The sequence below is a fragment of the Symphodus melops genome (assembly GCF_947650265.1).
Source record: "Symphodus melops genome assembly, contig: SUPER_20_unloc_1, whole genome shotgun sequence".
Classification (NCBI taxonomy): domain Eukaryota; kingdom Metazoa; phylum Chordata; class Actinopteri; order Labriformes; family Labridae; genus Symphodus; species Symphodus melops.
In genome coordinates this window covers 24128-35860 of record NW_027636787.1, presented here as the reverse complement: position 1 = coordinate 35860, position 11733 = coordinate 24128, and the positions used below count along the sequence as shown (strand labels likewise).

At 43.4% G+C, this 11733-nt stretch overlaps 1 protein-coding gene across 1 annotated transcript; it reads right to left on the bottom strand.

The window, feature by feature from the left end:
* Positions 1 to 1918: 1918 nt before the first annotated feature.
* On the bottom strand, positions 1919 to 11150 carry LOC306841982 (uncharacterized protein). Its single transcript, XM_079373376.1, has 12 exons — positions 10896 to 11150; positions 10688 to 10803; positions 10405 to 10463; positions 10251 to 10296; positions 10101 to 10147; positions 9559 to 9680; positions 5928 to 5990; positions 3972 to 4134; positions 3382 to 3543; positions 3129 to 3211; positions 2332 to 2579; positions 1919 to 2179 (listed from the first exon to the last, which is right to left on the bottom strand). The coding sequence occupies exons 3-12, from the start codon at positions 10461 to 10463 to the stop codon at positions 2135 to 2137; spliced, it is 1038 nt and encodes a 345-aa protein (XP_079229502.1). The 5' UTR covers positions 10688 to 10803; positions 10896 to 11150; the 3' UTR covers positions 1919 to 2134.
* Positions 11151 to 11733: the final 583 nt, after the last annotated feature.

Genomic DNA, 11733 nt, shown 5'->3' with positions numbered 1-11733 from the left:
TAGAGTCTGCAGTTATCAGACCTGCTGGTACCTACAGTCTCTAAACTACAGGAGGTAGAGTCTGCAGTTATCAGACCTGCTGGTACCTACAGTCTCTAAACTACAGGAGGTAGAGTCTGCAGTTATCAGACCTGCTGGTACCTACAGTCTCTCAACTACAGGAGGTAGAGTCTGCAGTTATCAGACCTGCTGGTACCTACAGTCTCTAAATGTCCAACAGGAGGTAGAGTCTGCAGTTATCAGACCTGCTGGTACCTACAGTCTCTAAACTACAGGAGGTAGAGTCTGCAGTTATCAGACCTGCTGGTACCTACAGTCTCTAAATGTACTACAGGAGGTAGAGTCTGCAGTTATCAGACCTGCTGGTACCTACAGTCTCTAAACTACAGGTGGTAGAGTCTGCAGTTATCAGACCTGCTGGTACCTACAGTCTCTAAACTACAGGAGGTAGAGTCTGCAGTTATCAGACCTGCTGGTACCTACAGTCTCTAAACTACAGGAGGTAGAGTCTGCAGTTATCAGACCTGCTGGTACCTACAGTCTCTAAACTACAGGAGGTAGAGTCTGCAGTTATCAGACCTGCTGGTACCTACAGTCTCTAAACTACAGGAGGTAGAGTCTGCAGTTATCAGACCTGCTGGTACCTACAGTCTCTAAACTACAGGAGGTAGAGTCTGCAGTTATCAGACCTGCTGGTATCTACAGTCTCTAAATGTACTACAGGAGGTAGAGTCTGCAGTTATCAGACCTGCTGGTACCTACAGTCTCTAAATGTCCTACAGGAGGTAGAGTCTGCAGTTATCAGACCTGCTGGTACCTACAGTCTCTAAACTACAGGAGGTAGAGTCTGCAGTTATCAGACCTGCTGGTACCTACAGTCTCTAAACTACAGGAGGTAGAGTCTGCAGTTATCAGACCTGCTGGTACCTACAGTCTCTAAACTACAGGAGGTAGAGTCTGCAGTTATCAGACCTGCTGGTACCTACAGTCTCTAAATGTCCTACAGGAGGTAGAGTCTGCAGTTATCAGACCTGCTGGTACCTACAGTCTCTAAATGTCCTACAGGAGGTAGAGTCTGCAGTTATCAGACCTGCTGGTACCTACAGTCTCTAAACTACAGGAGGTAGAGTCTGCAGTTATCAGACCTGCTGGTACCTACAGTCTCTAAACTACAGGAGGTAGAGTCTGCAGTTATCAGACCTGCTGGTACCTACAGTCTCTAAATGGACTACAGGAGGTAGAGTCTGCATAAATCATAAAAAAAACCTTGAATCTTTTAAGTTAGTAACTTTTATTAACATAAAGTGCATCAAAAGCAATAAACAACCTTAATAACCAAGTCATCAAATCAGAGGATAAATGAAACTAACACCTGGTTCAGAGAGTTTAGCCTGACCTGCTCGTCGGCTGTCTGTCAGTCGGGTTTGTTTTACAGCACCACAATCATTTCTTAACCTGCAGTCAAAAGGTTTGCAGGAACCAAAGTTTCCTATCTTCAACATCAAGACAGAGAAGAGAGACAAGCTGCAGTCTTAAAGCTGAAGCAGTAATCAGAACCTTTGTTCTTTGGACTCTTTGGACTCTGACATTTATCCATGGGATATCCATGGGATACTGAGTCCCTGAAAGCTCAGTTAAGTATATAAATCCTCTTCAACCTCTTTGCTTCTTATTATTGTAACTTTGAATTCCTGCCAGGTCCCCTTGTAAAAGTGATCTTAAATCTGAAGGTGTCAAAGCCGGTCAATAAACCAATAAATAGAAATAAAATAAATAACAATATTCTAACCCTAGCCAAACGATACTACAAATAAAGAATTTATTAGAAACACCTTATAACTTCCTCTCGGTGGTCGACTTGAACACATTTTAACATCAAATATTATTAATCCAATGTGAGCACTGAGCAACTGAAAATATCAACCTGTCTTCCATCATTTTGAATATGTGAAAAATAAATAATGGTCAGTTCTGCAGATTCCCTGCAGCTCGGATGAGATCTACACTGTGATGTTGTGTTTTGACCACAGCCAAGCATCTTTCATCTTTTCTTGGTTTCTCTTTCATTCATCTTTGTCGGGGACAAAAATAAATCTTTGTTGTTTACAGGTATATTTTCTTCTTGGTGTACCCCTCAGACGTCCCAGGATGTCCTGATCTGAGGCCTGTTGATCCTCATCTGTGCAGAGCAAGAAGGAAAGAGACATAAACATGATGTTATGGTATCAGTAAAAGAAGGATGGAGATTCTTCCCATGACATGTTATTTGTTCAAACTAATCTTATCACTCAAAACTAAAGATAGTGTGTTGGAGTGGACGTAAAGGCTGACCGGCTGGTTGGCTGAGTTTCTCAGCTGAGCAGCTGGACCAGCAGACTGTGAGTATCCAGCGATATTAGATGGAGTAATGTGTCTGTGAGCTGGCCGTGACGGGGGGAACATGTCCGCTGCCTGTCTGGAGTCCATCTGTGAAGACGGACGGGTCGGCACGTTGGAAGCTAGAGATCGGCTGTCAGCACTCAAGTCCTTTAAGTGAATGGACGCTTCGGCCGGAGTGAATGTGGGGTTTCCGTAAACATCTAAAAGTAGAAGAAGAGAAAGGGTTCATTGACAGAGCACGTGCAGAGTAAATCACCTTCATCGTGTCATTAATAATATAGCAACAGTTGTTTGTGGTTCCTCTGTAGGGATGATCATGTCGTCACACACAATCTGAACCTGTTGGGATTAAAACAACACTTTAACCTTTATTAGTCAGTAGTTTGAAACTGTTTCCATACACTGGTTTCTGTCTGCTGTCCCTTTTTACTGCATTATGATAACATGTAGATTAGATCAGTGAACTTCAGCCCTGCCTCTGTGAGTCCACAAAGCACTACAACACGCCTCGGAGCACTCTCCATCATTTTCTTCAGTTTAAACTAAAAGGATAGTCACAACCAACATTTGCATTTCCAAAGTCCTCAGTTCAAATATACAGAATCCTTTCTGTTCTTATGGGGCCAACACTTCATTTATATGATATCCCAAAAAATCTGCAAGTAGAAACCGAATTCTACCAGCTGCTGCAACAAAACACAGACAGAGTGTGTGTGTGTGTGTGTGTGTGTGTGTTATAAATACATTACCATCACTGTGAATGTTTGATCTGGACCACTCAAAGTCCTCGTCCAGCCACTGATTCACCAGCTGCTCTTTTATGTCTTTGCTTCTGCAGACACAGCAGAGAAGCAGATTTATCACACAGAATAAACATTTATCCTGCACGGTGAAAAAACACTAATTCCTCGCAGAAAATGTGTTGAAATGCAGAAAACTGAAATGCAACTTCTGAAACATCAACATCTGAAAGGAATATTTGATCACCGGCGAGAGTCTCACCTCTTCTGACTGTGTTTGTTCCTTAACATGAACGCCGCCAGGACTCCCACGAGCACCAAGAGAACAGTGAGCGTCACACTCAGCCCGACAAAGAAGGGCGTCCTCTGTATGGGCATTCTGCAGTCCTTGCCCAGGTACCAGGTGGAGGACACATCTGCACACCTGAAACAGGAAGGAGAACAAGGTTAAACTGCAGAGACGGACAGTTTAAACTCCCATTCAAAATAAACATGATCAAACAGATTAGAAAGATATTCAGATCATGTGATCAAAATGTCCAACACTGCTCATGTTCATTTCAATATTATAAAAGTCCAAAAATATATTTTAATGGAAAATCTCCATGTTAAAACTAAACAGTAGGGTGCTGCTCAAAGCGTCTTGGGATAGCTAACCATGCTAACGAAGCGACAACACGCTCCTCATCAGTTATTTAAAGTCTGTTAAAATCAAACTGCTCAATGCTGAAAGTATTATCCATTTAACAGATTTTATCCGACTTTGAAGACGTAAAAATAAACACAGCAACATGAATCAATGCAGCAGCGGGAGACAGAAACAGGACTGTGTGACAGCAGATCAAATCTTACTCGCAGAGGGGTCCGGTGTTTACAAACGCTTTGCACACCCCCTTGTTGTAGCATCTTTTATATTTGTCATGGTTCGGATCACAGGCAGTCACGCAGGTAAGCTTATCATCAACCGTTACATTCTGGTAGAAATCCGTCACGCCTGAATCCTGATTACAGAACACTGGTGAAAGACAGGAAGAAGAAGAAGAGGATGAACACACTCAAAGGGACAAGCAGTGTGCATGCAAAAACAGTTATAGCTTCTGTGTAACACCAGCAGGATACGTTAAAGAAATAACACTGTTTAAGTTACCTCTTTTTATTATAAAATGCAATAGACTGGTAAAGTAATGGCGGATTTTTGTAGGCCAACCCGAAAAAATGGAATGAATTTTGCATTGGATTTTGGATCATTGCAGAAAATAATCTGTGTGTCAAACACACGTTTCTGATGCTGCAGGATAATCTTTACAGATGAACATCATTTATATGAAGTTTGAAGAGTTAATGCAGCCCAGAGAAATAAAAAGCTAACGTTATGCTACAACCTAACTACACCACAGTCGATTTATAATGACGTCACAACCGTTATGCTTCATCGATCTAATCAGCGGATTTGACAAGCTAGCTAAACGTTAGCTTAATAAGTTGTTTATTAACCTAATATTTACAGGAACACTGAAAAACATGACTAGAGGCTGTAAGGAGGATTAGGGAGAGAGTTCCCGGCGTGATGACGTTTAATGTCTCCATGACAACCACTGTAGTTTCAGTTAGCTACTCGTTAGCAACCGCTGTTTAAAGTTTGCATAAAAACTTTAAAATTCAGAAGTCGGGGTCTTAGCTAACGTAGTTTATCTTGTCTAACAAAACATCAACATCTCTTCAGCTTGTGTTAACCACAGACCTTATTTCAGTCTAAACACAAACACATTCAAAATACACATTAGCTTTTAGAGTTTGGAACCCATGGCGCTAAAATGCTAACTCACTTCCTGGTTTTAGGACTCAAAACTACACCAGTCTATTTATCAATATCTGAAGCAGTGGAGGCAGGTCAATAGAGGGCGCTAGAGCAAGTCGACCACTTCCCACAGGGAGAATAAAAGATTTTCACTGGATACGATTTTTAAAATTGGCTAAACTGCTAAGCTAATATTGTGTGGCGATAAAATAAAAACTATAATTTGCAATAAAAACACAGATTTAAAACTATTCTGCGTGTCCACAGTTACTGATTGGTGACATGTTTCTGGTCTTGAGTGGGCCGCCATTTACCTGCATAATAATTTGCTCATTTTCAGATATAGGAGCTTCGATGGGCGCTGGAAAAATGACATTACACACCACCAACCAGAAGGAGGCAGCAGAGGGACATGTCCCATGAACTGAGACATAAAGAGCGCGTCATGCAGCATCACTGGATCAGAACATCCACTCTTGATAACGATGGGTCAGGGCAGCAGACCAGGTGAGTTTAAGTTTGGGAAAACATGTCTAAATGTACGAGTACATATGGGGATGTTTGCATTGCTAATTCTGTTAGCCAGTTCCTGGCTGAGCGTTTTTCTTTTTTTTCATGTTCAAATCAAATAAGAGGCTCAAAAACTAAACTACAAACTGTCTGTAACAAATGTTTTTTTGTGTGTTTTAGAGCCTGAACATTAAAATCACTTTCCAAATTAAAATTAAAATTACGTCACGTTTAGTCTAATTATAAAGAAGATTCTCAACCTAAAATGATGTTCCTAAAAACAATTAATTTGTAAACACATCGTTTGAGTCCTTCCCTTATACACTTACACACATACTATCTTCACACACACACACACACACACACACACACACACACACACACACACACACACACACACACACACACACACACACACACACACACACACACACACACACACACACACACACACACACACACACACACACACAGTAAACAGGAGTTATGGTGGTACTGACATTGAAGGTCTGGTTCTGTAGGCGTCACTGTTGGCTCCACTGTGACATTAAAACCCGGACAGTCTGAAAATGAAAGAAAACAAAGATAACTTGGATGAATTCAAAACTGATGACTGAAAAAAAATGTATATTTAAAATGACTTTTCTTTACATCTCTTTGTATTAGCTGCTTATTTAGCCAAGCTCGTGTCACAGCACCAACAAGTTTTCCGGTTTTTCCTACTATCTAATGGTGTTCCTGAAAAGACAGAGGAGGCGTCTCCACCGGTTGTAAACTGAATTTAAATTGTGTAGAAGTCTATGATAAAATGTTTCTACTAGTTCAGTGATTTATTCCCACAGTAAACCTTTTCCTCATGACTTCATGGTCTCAGTCTCTTGTTTGAAGTCTACTTTAGTGCAACATCACATTCTTTTAGTAAATGATGCATTTAGAGTCAAAAGCCCCGTTTCCACACAGCAGTCCAGTATGGATCAGTACAGCCTGATTCCCGTTTGCGTTTTCACAGCCACCCGTGCCCTATTTGGTAGGTGGCATGTAAGCCGGATGCCGATAGCAGCTGCTACGTATAGCGTCATATGATAGCGGCTAACCGCTAACCGCTAAGAAAGAAAATCTATGAAGGAGAAAAACGCGACACATACAAAACCAACGCTGGAGACATCCAGCAGGTCATCTCCTCTGTCACTGTCATGTGACTCTTTATTACAAGAACTCAATCCAGCTTTGTTTCAGAGAAGGCTGTGTGTGGCGAGGACAAATACACATGCAAACAATCAGCTGTTTAAACACGCTGGGGTTTTAGATAGATAGATAGATAGATAGATAGATAGATAGATAGATAGATAGATACTTTATTGATCCCGAGGGAAATTCAAGGCATCCAGTAGCAGTATACAGACAGGCAGGACACAAGACATTAGTTACAATACACACCCGCTGTCCCCCCTCCCCTCTGTATACAATAATCCCCCAAACAAGATTTAGCAGCCCCTATGTGACTAAGAGTAAATATAATTACAGGTTAAACCTGTGCAGTTAGCATTAGCATTAGACTTAAAACTAATATAGCATAATGTACATAACCTGTGAGGAGAGAAAAACATGTGCTGGTTAAAAGAGACCTGTAAACAGTTAAAGAGCCTTAGAAACAAAGTGCTGACCTTCTAGAAACTAGTTACATGTGCATGTACAGAGGTGTTTGAGGTAGTGCCAGAGGTGTGAGTACAGTCATTAAACAGTCAATGCAGGAATGTAAATTGGCTCACCAACTTAAAGGAGCAGTGATTTGCATTAAGTGTCCTAGACAATAACCTGAAACCAGGAGTGCTTAGGGTGATTATCATTAAAGTACCCAACTATTGGGGAGCAGATTAGCATTAAGTGTTGAAGACAATAGAGTGAAACTTGACCTAATTAGGGTGATCATGTCAACCATTACAGATGTAGCATAACACAACAGTAGGATGAAACCAGACATGATTAGGGTGATTATCTTTAAAGTGACCAGTGCTCAGTAAAGTGACTATCAATATGCATTACAGTGTCCAAATTGGGGGCTGACTCTGAGGTCAGCAGTGCAGATGAGGAGTGAGAAAAAAGTGAAAAAAGAGTCCAGGGATCACCGTGCGCTTCTTCCCTGCCGTGACAGTGAAGTGTTGTACAATCTGATGGCCTATAGGGGGACAAAAGAGTTCTTGAGTCTGTCCGTGGAGCACGACTGTGACAGCAGTCTGTCACTGAACATGCTCCTCTGCCCGGTGAAGGTGCTGTGCAGAGGGTGGTGTGTGTTGTCCATGATGGAGAGCATTTTGTCCAGAGACCTCCTCTCTACCACTGTCACCAGTGAGTCCAGCTCTGTGCCCACCACAGAGCCGGCCCTCCTCACCAGTCTGTCCAGGCGTGCTGCGTCCCTCTTCTTGCAGCTTCCTCCCCAGCACACCACGGCGTAGAAGAGGACGCTGGACACCACAGACTGGTGGAACATCTGCAGCAGCTTTTTGCAGATGTTGAAGGACCCCAGCCTTCTCAGGAAGTACAGACGGCTCTGTCCCTTCCTGCAGGTAGTGTCCATGTTAGGCGACCAGTCCAGCTTGTCATCCAGCTGCAGCCCCAGGTACCCGTAGGTCCTGACCACCTCCACGTCGACCCCGCCGATGGAAACCGGTTCTAGATGTGGTTTCTTCCTTCGGAAGTCCACCACCATCTCCTTGGTCTTGGAGGTGTTTAGCTGCAGATGGTTGTCACTGCACCACGTCACAAAGTCCTCGATCAGGCTCCTGTACTCCTCCTCCTGTCCATCCCTGACACAAGCAACTATCGCAGTGTCGTCCGAGTATTTCTGCATGTGGCAGAGCTCAGAGTTATACTGGAAGTCAGAGGTGTACAGGGTGAACAGGACAGGGGAGAGCACGGTCCCCTGTGGTGCTCCGGTGCTGCTGACCACAGTGTCAGATGTGCAGTCCTTCAGTCTGACGTACTGTGGTCTCTCTGTGAGGTAGTCCGTGATCCACCTCACCAGGTGCGAGTCCACCCTCATCTCGGTCAGCTTGTCTCTCAGTAGGAGGGGATGGATGGTGTCGAAAGCGCTTGAGAAATCAAAGAACATGATTCTCATCAGGCTGCTCCCTTTGTCCAGATGAGAGTAAGCCCTGTGTAGAAGATAGAGGATGGCATCGTCCACGCCCACCTTTGCCTGGTATGCAAACTGCAGTGGATCCTGTGCGTGTTGTACCTGGGGTCTGAGGTGTTGGAGCAGCAGCCGTTCAAAGGTCTTCATAACGTGGGATGTCAGAGCGATTGGTCTGAAGTCGCCTGGCTCACTGGGGTTCTTCTTCTTGGGGACAGGGGTGAGGCACGAGGTCTTCCAGAGCACAGGAACCTTCCCGAGCCGCAGGCTCATGTTGAAGATGTGCTGAAGTGGCTCCCCCAGCTCAGCAGAGCAGGCCTTTAGCATCCTGGGACACACCTTGTCTGGGCCTGCTGCCTTCCTGGGGCGGAGTCTCTTCAGCTCCTTGCTCACCTGGTCTCTGGTGATGGGGGGGGGGGAGGGGGGATGGATTGTCACTGGAGGTTGTATCTGTTCTGGTGGAGGTGTTGGGGGGAGTGAGAGGGGGGGAGGGGGTGTGTGGAGGGGTGCTGGGGGGACAGGCACTCGCTGCAGCGACGGGGCTGTCGAACCTGTTGAAAAACAAGTTGAGCTGGTTTGCTCTCTCAGGGTCCCCGTCTTCTGCGTTGTTGTTTTTCTTTTTGCAGCCTGTGATGGTCTTCATGCCCTGTTTTGTTTACTGTTGCCACACAGGAAGTGACCATTCTTTCAACCAATCAGCGGACTGCAGTGTTTAGCTCCACCATTTCGGGTCAGCTCGACATTCTTGGCGCCCCAAATGAAGGGTCCCAAAAAGTGGGACGGTACGGGTCGGTTATTTGGGAATCTTTCCCGGGATTAGTCTATGGAAACGCTTGCCGAACCACTCGGTGGAAACGGAGCTAAAGAGACCAGTTGGACTTCAGCTTTTCTTGTCCTTATCACAAGCTCTACATCCTCTTAAATAATTGTTATATTTTTCTGAACGTTGGTCTCATGTCATGTTTTCATGTGCACACATGATTGCAAATGTTCTCTCTTACCTCCAGTGCAACCAACAAGGTTACCAGCAGCCTTCTCAACTTCAGCAGTACTATTGCCATATAGATCCTCTTGACTAGGGTCATTTGGAATCTCCAGGATGACATCATGTTTGACGTTAACACTGATGGGGGGAGAATTCAATATCAGTTTCAGTTTTAAAAGAAGTTTAAAGAAATGCAAAAATTCAAGGCATGAAATGTTGCTGAGATTATCAGAACGCTCCATCTGTTTTAAGATCTCTCTACAGTTTCCTTTGTTTTATGTTTTCCTGGTTCAATATTGATGAAACTAATATATACTTTAAGTTGCAATAAGTCTGACACTGCTGGAAGACAGAGCAGTACAGCAGGATGTGTTCTTTCCTTTGATGATATAAAGTATCTGTAAAAGCTGACAATCAATTGATAAAGATAGATAAAGTCCAGATAAGACAGGTGTGGTATTTGAGATGAAACTCCCTGATATAAATACTTCTCATATCTAAGTATAATAATCCAGTCAGTACATGTTTATGCCATTTGATATTCTATTCTCTATTTACCCCACTCCTCTTGGTGTGAGAGATCTGCCTTCAACCCTTAAACGTATCTGAAATTATATGAAGAAAAAAGCAAAATACATTCCATAAATTGATCTATATATATATACATTTTTTTCTGTTTATTTCTTTTTCTTTTTGTTTTTTTTCTACCTCTTCCACAGTGTCGGTTGAGAATCTGGCCAATGGGCTTCCTGGTCTATAAAGGAAACAGAGAAACATTCTTAAGGAGAAGAAGATCTGCCACCAACATGAGATATTTTAATAACAGTTTTCAAATTGATTATAAAAAATAAAAGTACATCACCTTACACTGATGACCACCACTTCTTTAAAGTTTGTTATGTTTTTGTAATAATCCGTCATCTGAAAATAGTGACAAGAAAATATCAATATCTACATGATAATTGTTCAGGTCAATGTTTTTATATTTACCTTTAATTTCAAACAAGAACAAAATACAATGTGATATATTGATAAAAGCATTTGGAATGAGTCCAATAATAATTCTGTATTTCCATAAAAATAGACTGATGTCCTCTTGTTGTTTGTGCTTGTTTTGAATAGTATTCTGAATCAATATATCTTACCTCTCGAGTGAAGCTTCCAACAAATTCTTTGTATTCTGATGAGTCTTCATCCGCATATTTATCATTATATTCTTCATTGACCACCAGAGAAACCTCAACTGTTCTATTGATTGTTTCTGAAGAGGAACAAAAATGTTTCATTAAATGTCAGTGAATAATGAGAGTCAAAATGAAAGTGTTGAAACAGAATTATCTAAAAATAATTTACCTGGCACAATGGAAGATTCGACAACTTGACAAAAATCTCCAGTGAATCCAACATCACATAAGCAGATTTGACCACTGAGGGTTCCTCCGTTTATACAAACTACAGGCTTAAGAGTGGTAGATTTGGTGGTTGGTTGAGTTGTTGCAATGATGGGTGATGTAGTTGGAAGGACAGCATCAGTTGTGGGGGTGGCCTCAGTTGATCCACTTGTTGCTTCACTTGTACGAGGCTGATCAGGAGTGGGGGTACCCTCAGTTGGTCCAGTTGTTGCCTCAGTTGTGCGGGTGCCTTCAGTTGGTCCAGTTGTTGCCTCAGTTGTGCGGGTGCCTTCAGTTGGTCCAGTTGTTGCCTCAGTTGTGGGGGTGCCTTCAGTTGGTCCAGTTGTTGCCTCAGTTGTGGGGGTGCCCTCAGTTGGTCCACTTGTTGCCTCAGTTGTGGAGGTGCCCTCAGTTGGTCCAGTTGTTGCCTCAGTTGTGGGGGTGCCCTCAGTTGGTCCACTTGTTGCATCAGTTGTGGGGGTGCCTTCAGTTGGTCCAGTTGTTGCCTCAGTTGTGGGGGTGCCCTCAGTTGGTCCACTTGTTGCCTCAGTTGTGCCAGGCTGATCAGTTGTGGGGGTGCCCTCAGTTGGTCCACTTGTTGCCTGAGTTGTGGGGGTGCCCTCAGTTGGTCCACTTGTTGCCTCAGTTGTGCCAGGCTGATCAGTTGTGGGGGTGACCTCAGTTGGTCCACTTGTTGCCTCAGTTGTGGGGGTGCCCTCAGTTGGTCCACTTGTTGCCTCAGTTGTGCCAGGCTGATCAGTTGTGGGGGTGACCTCAGTTGGTCCACTTGTTGCCTCAGT

What these genes read in the sequence shown, in the direction of transcription:
- LOC306841982 (XM_079373376.1), bottom strand. Translation starts at nt 10,463, where the DNA reads ATGACGGATTATTACAAAAACATAACAAACTTTAAAGAAGTGGTGGTC. An exon ending in CCTTGTTGGTTGCACTGGAG is followed by an intron (nt 5,991 to 9,558) that starts GTAAGAGAGAAC and finishes TTTCATTTTCAG; the next exon opens with ACTGTCCGGGTTTTAATGTC. An exon ending in AACACCGGACCCCTCTGCGA is followed by an intron (nt 3,544 to 3,971) that starts GTAAGATTTGAT and finishes TTCCTGTTTCAG; the next exon opens with GTGTGCAGATGTGTCCTCCA.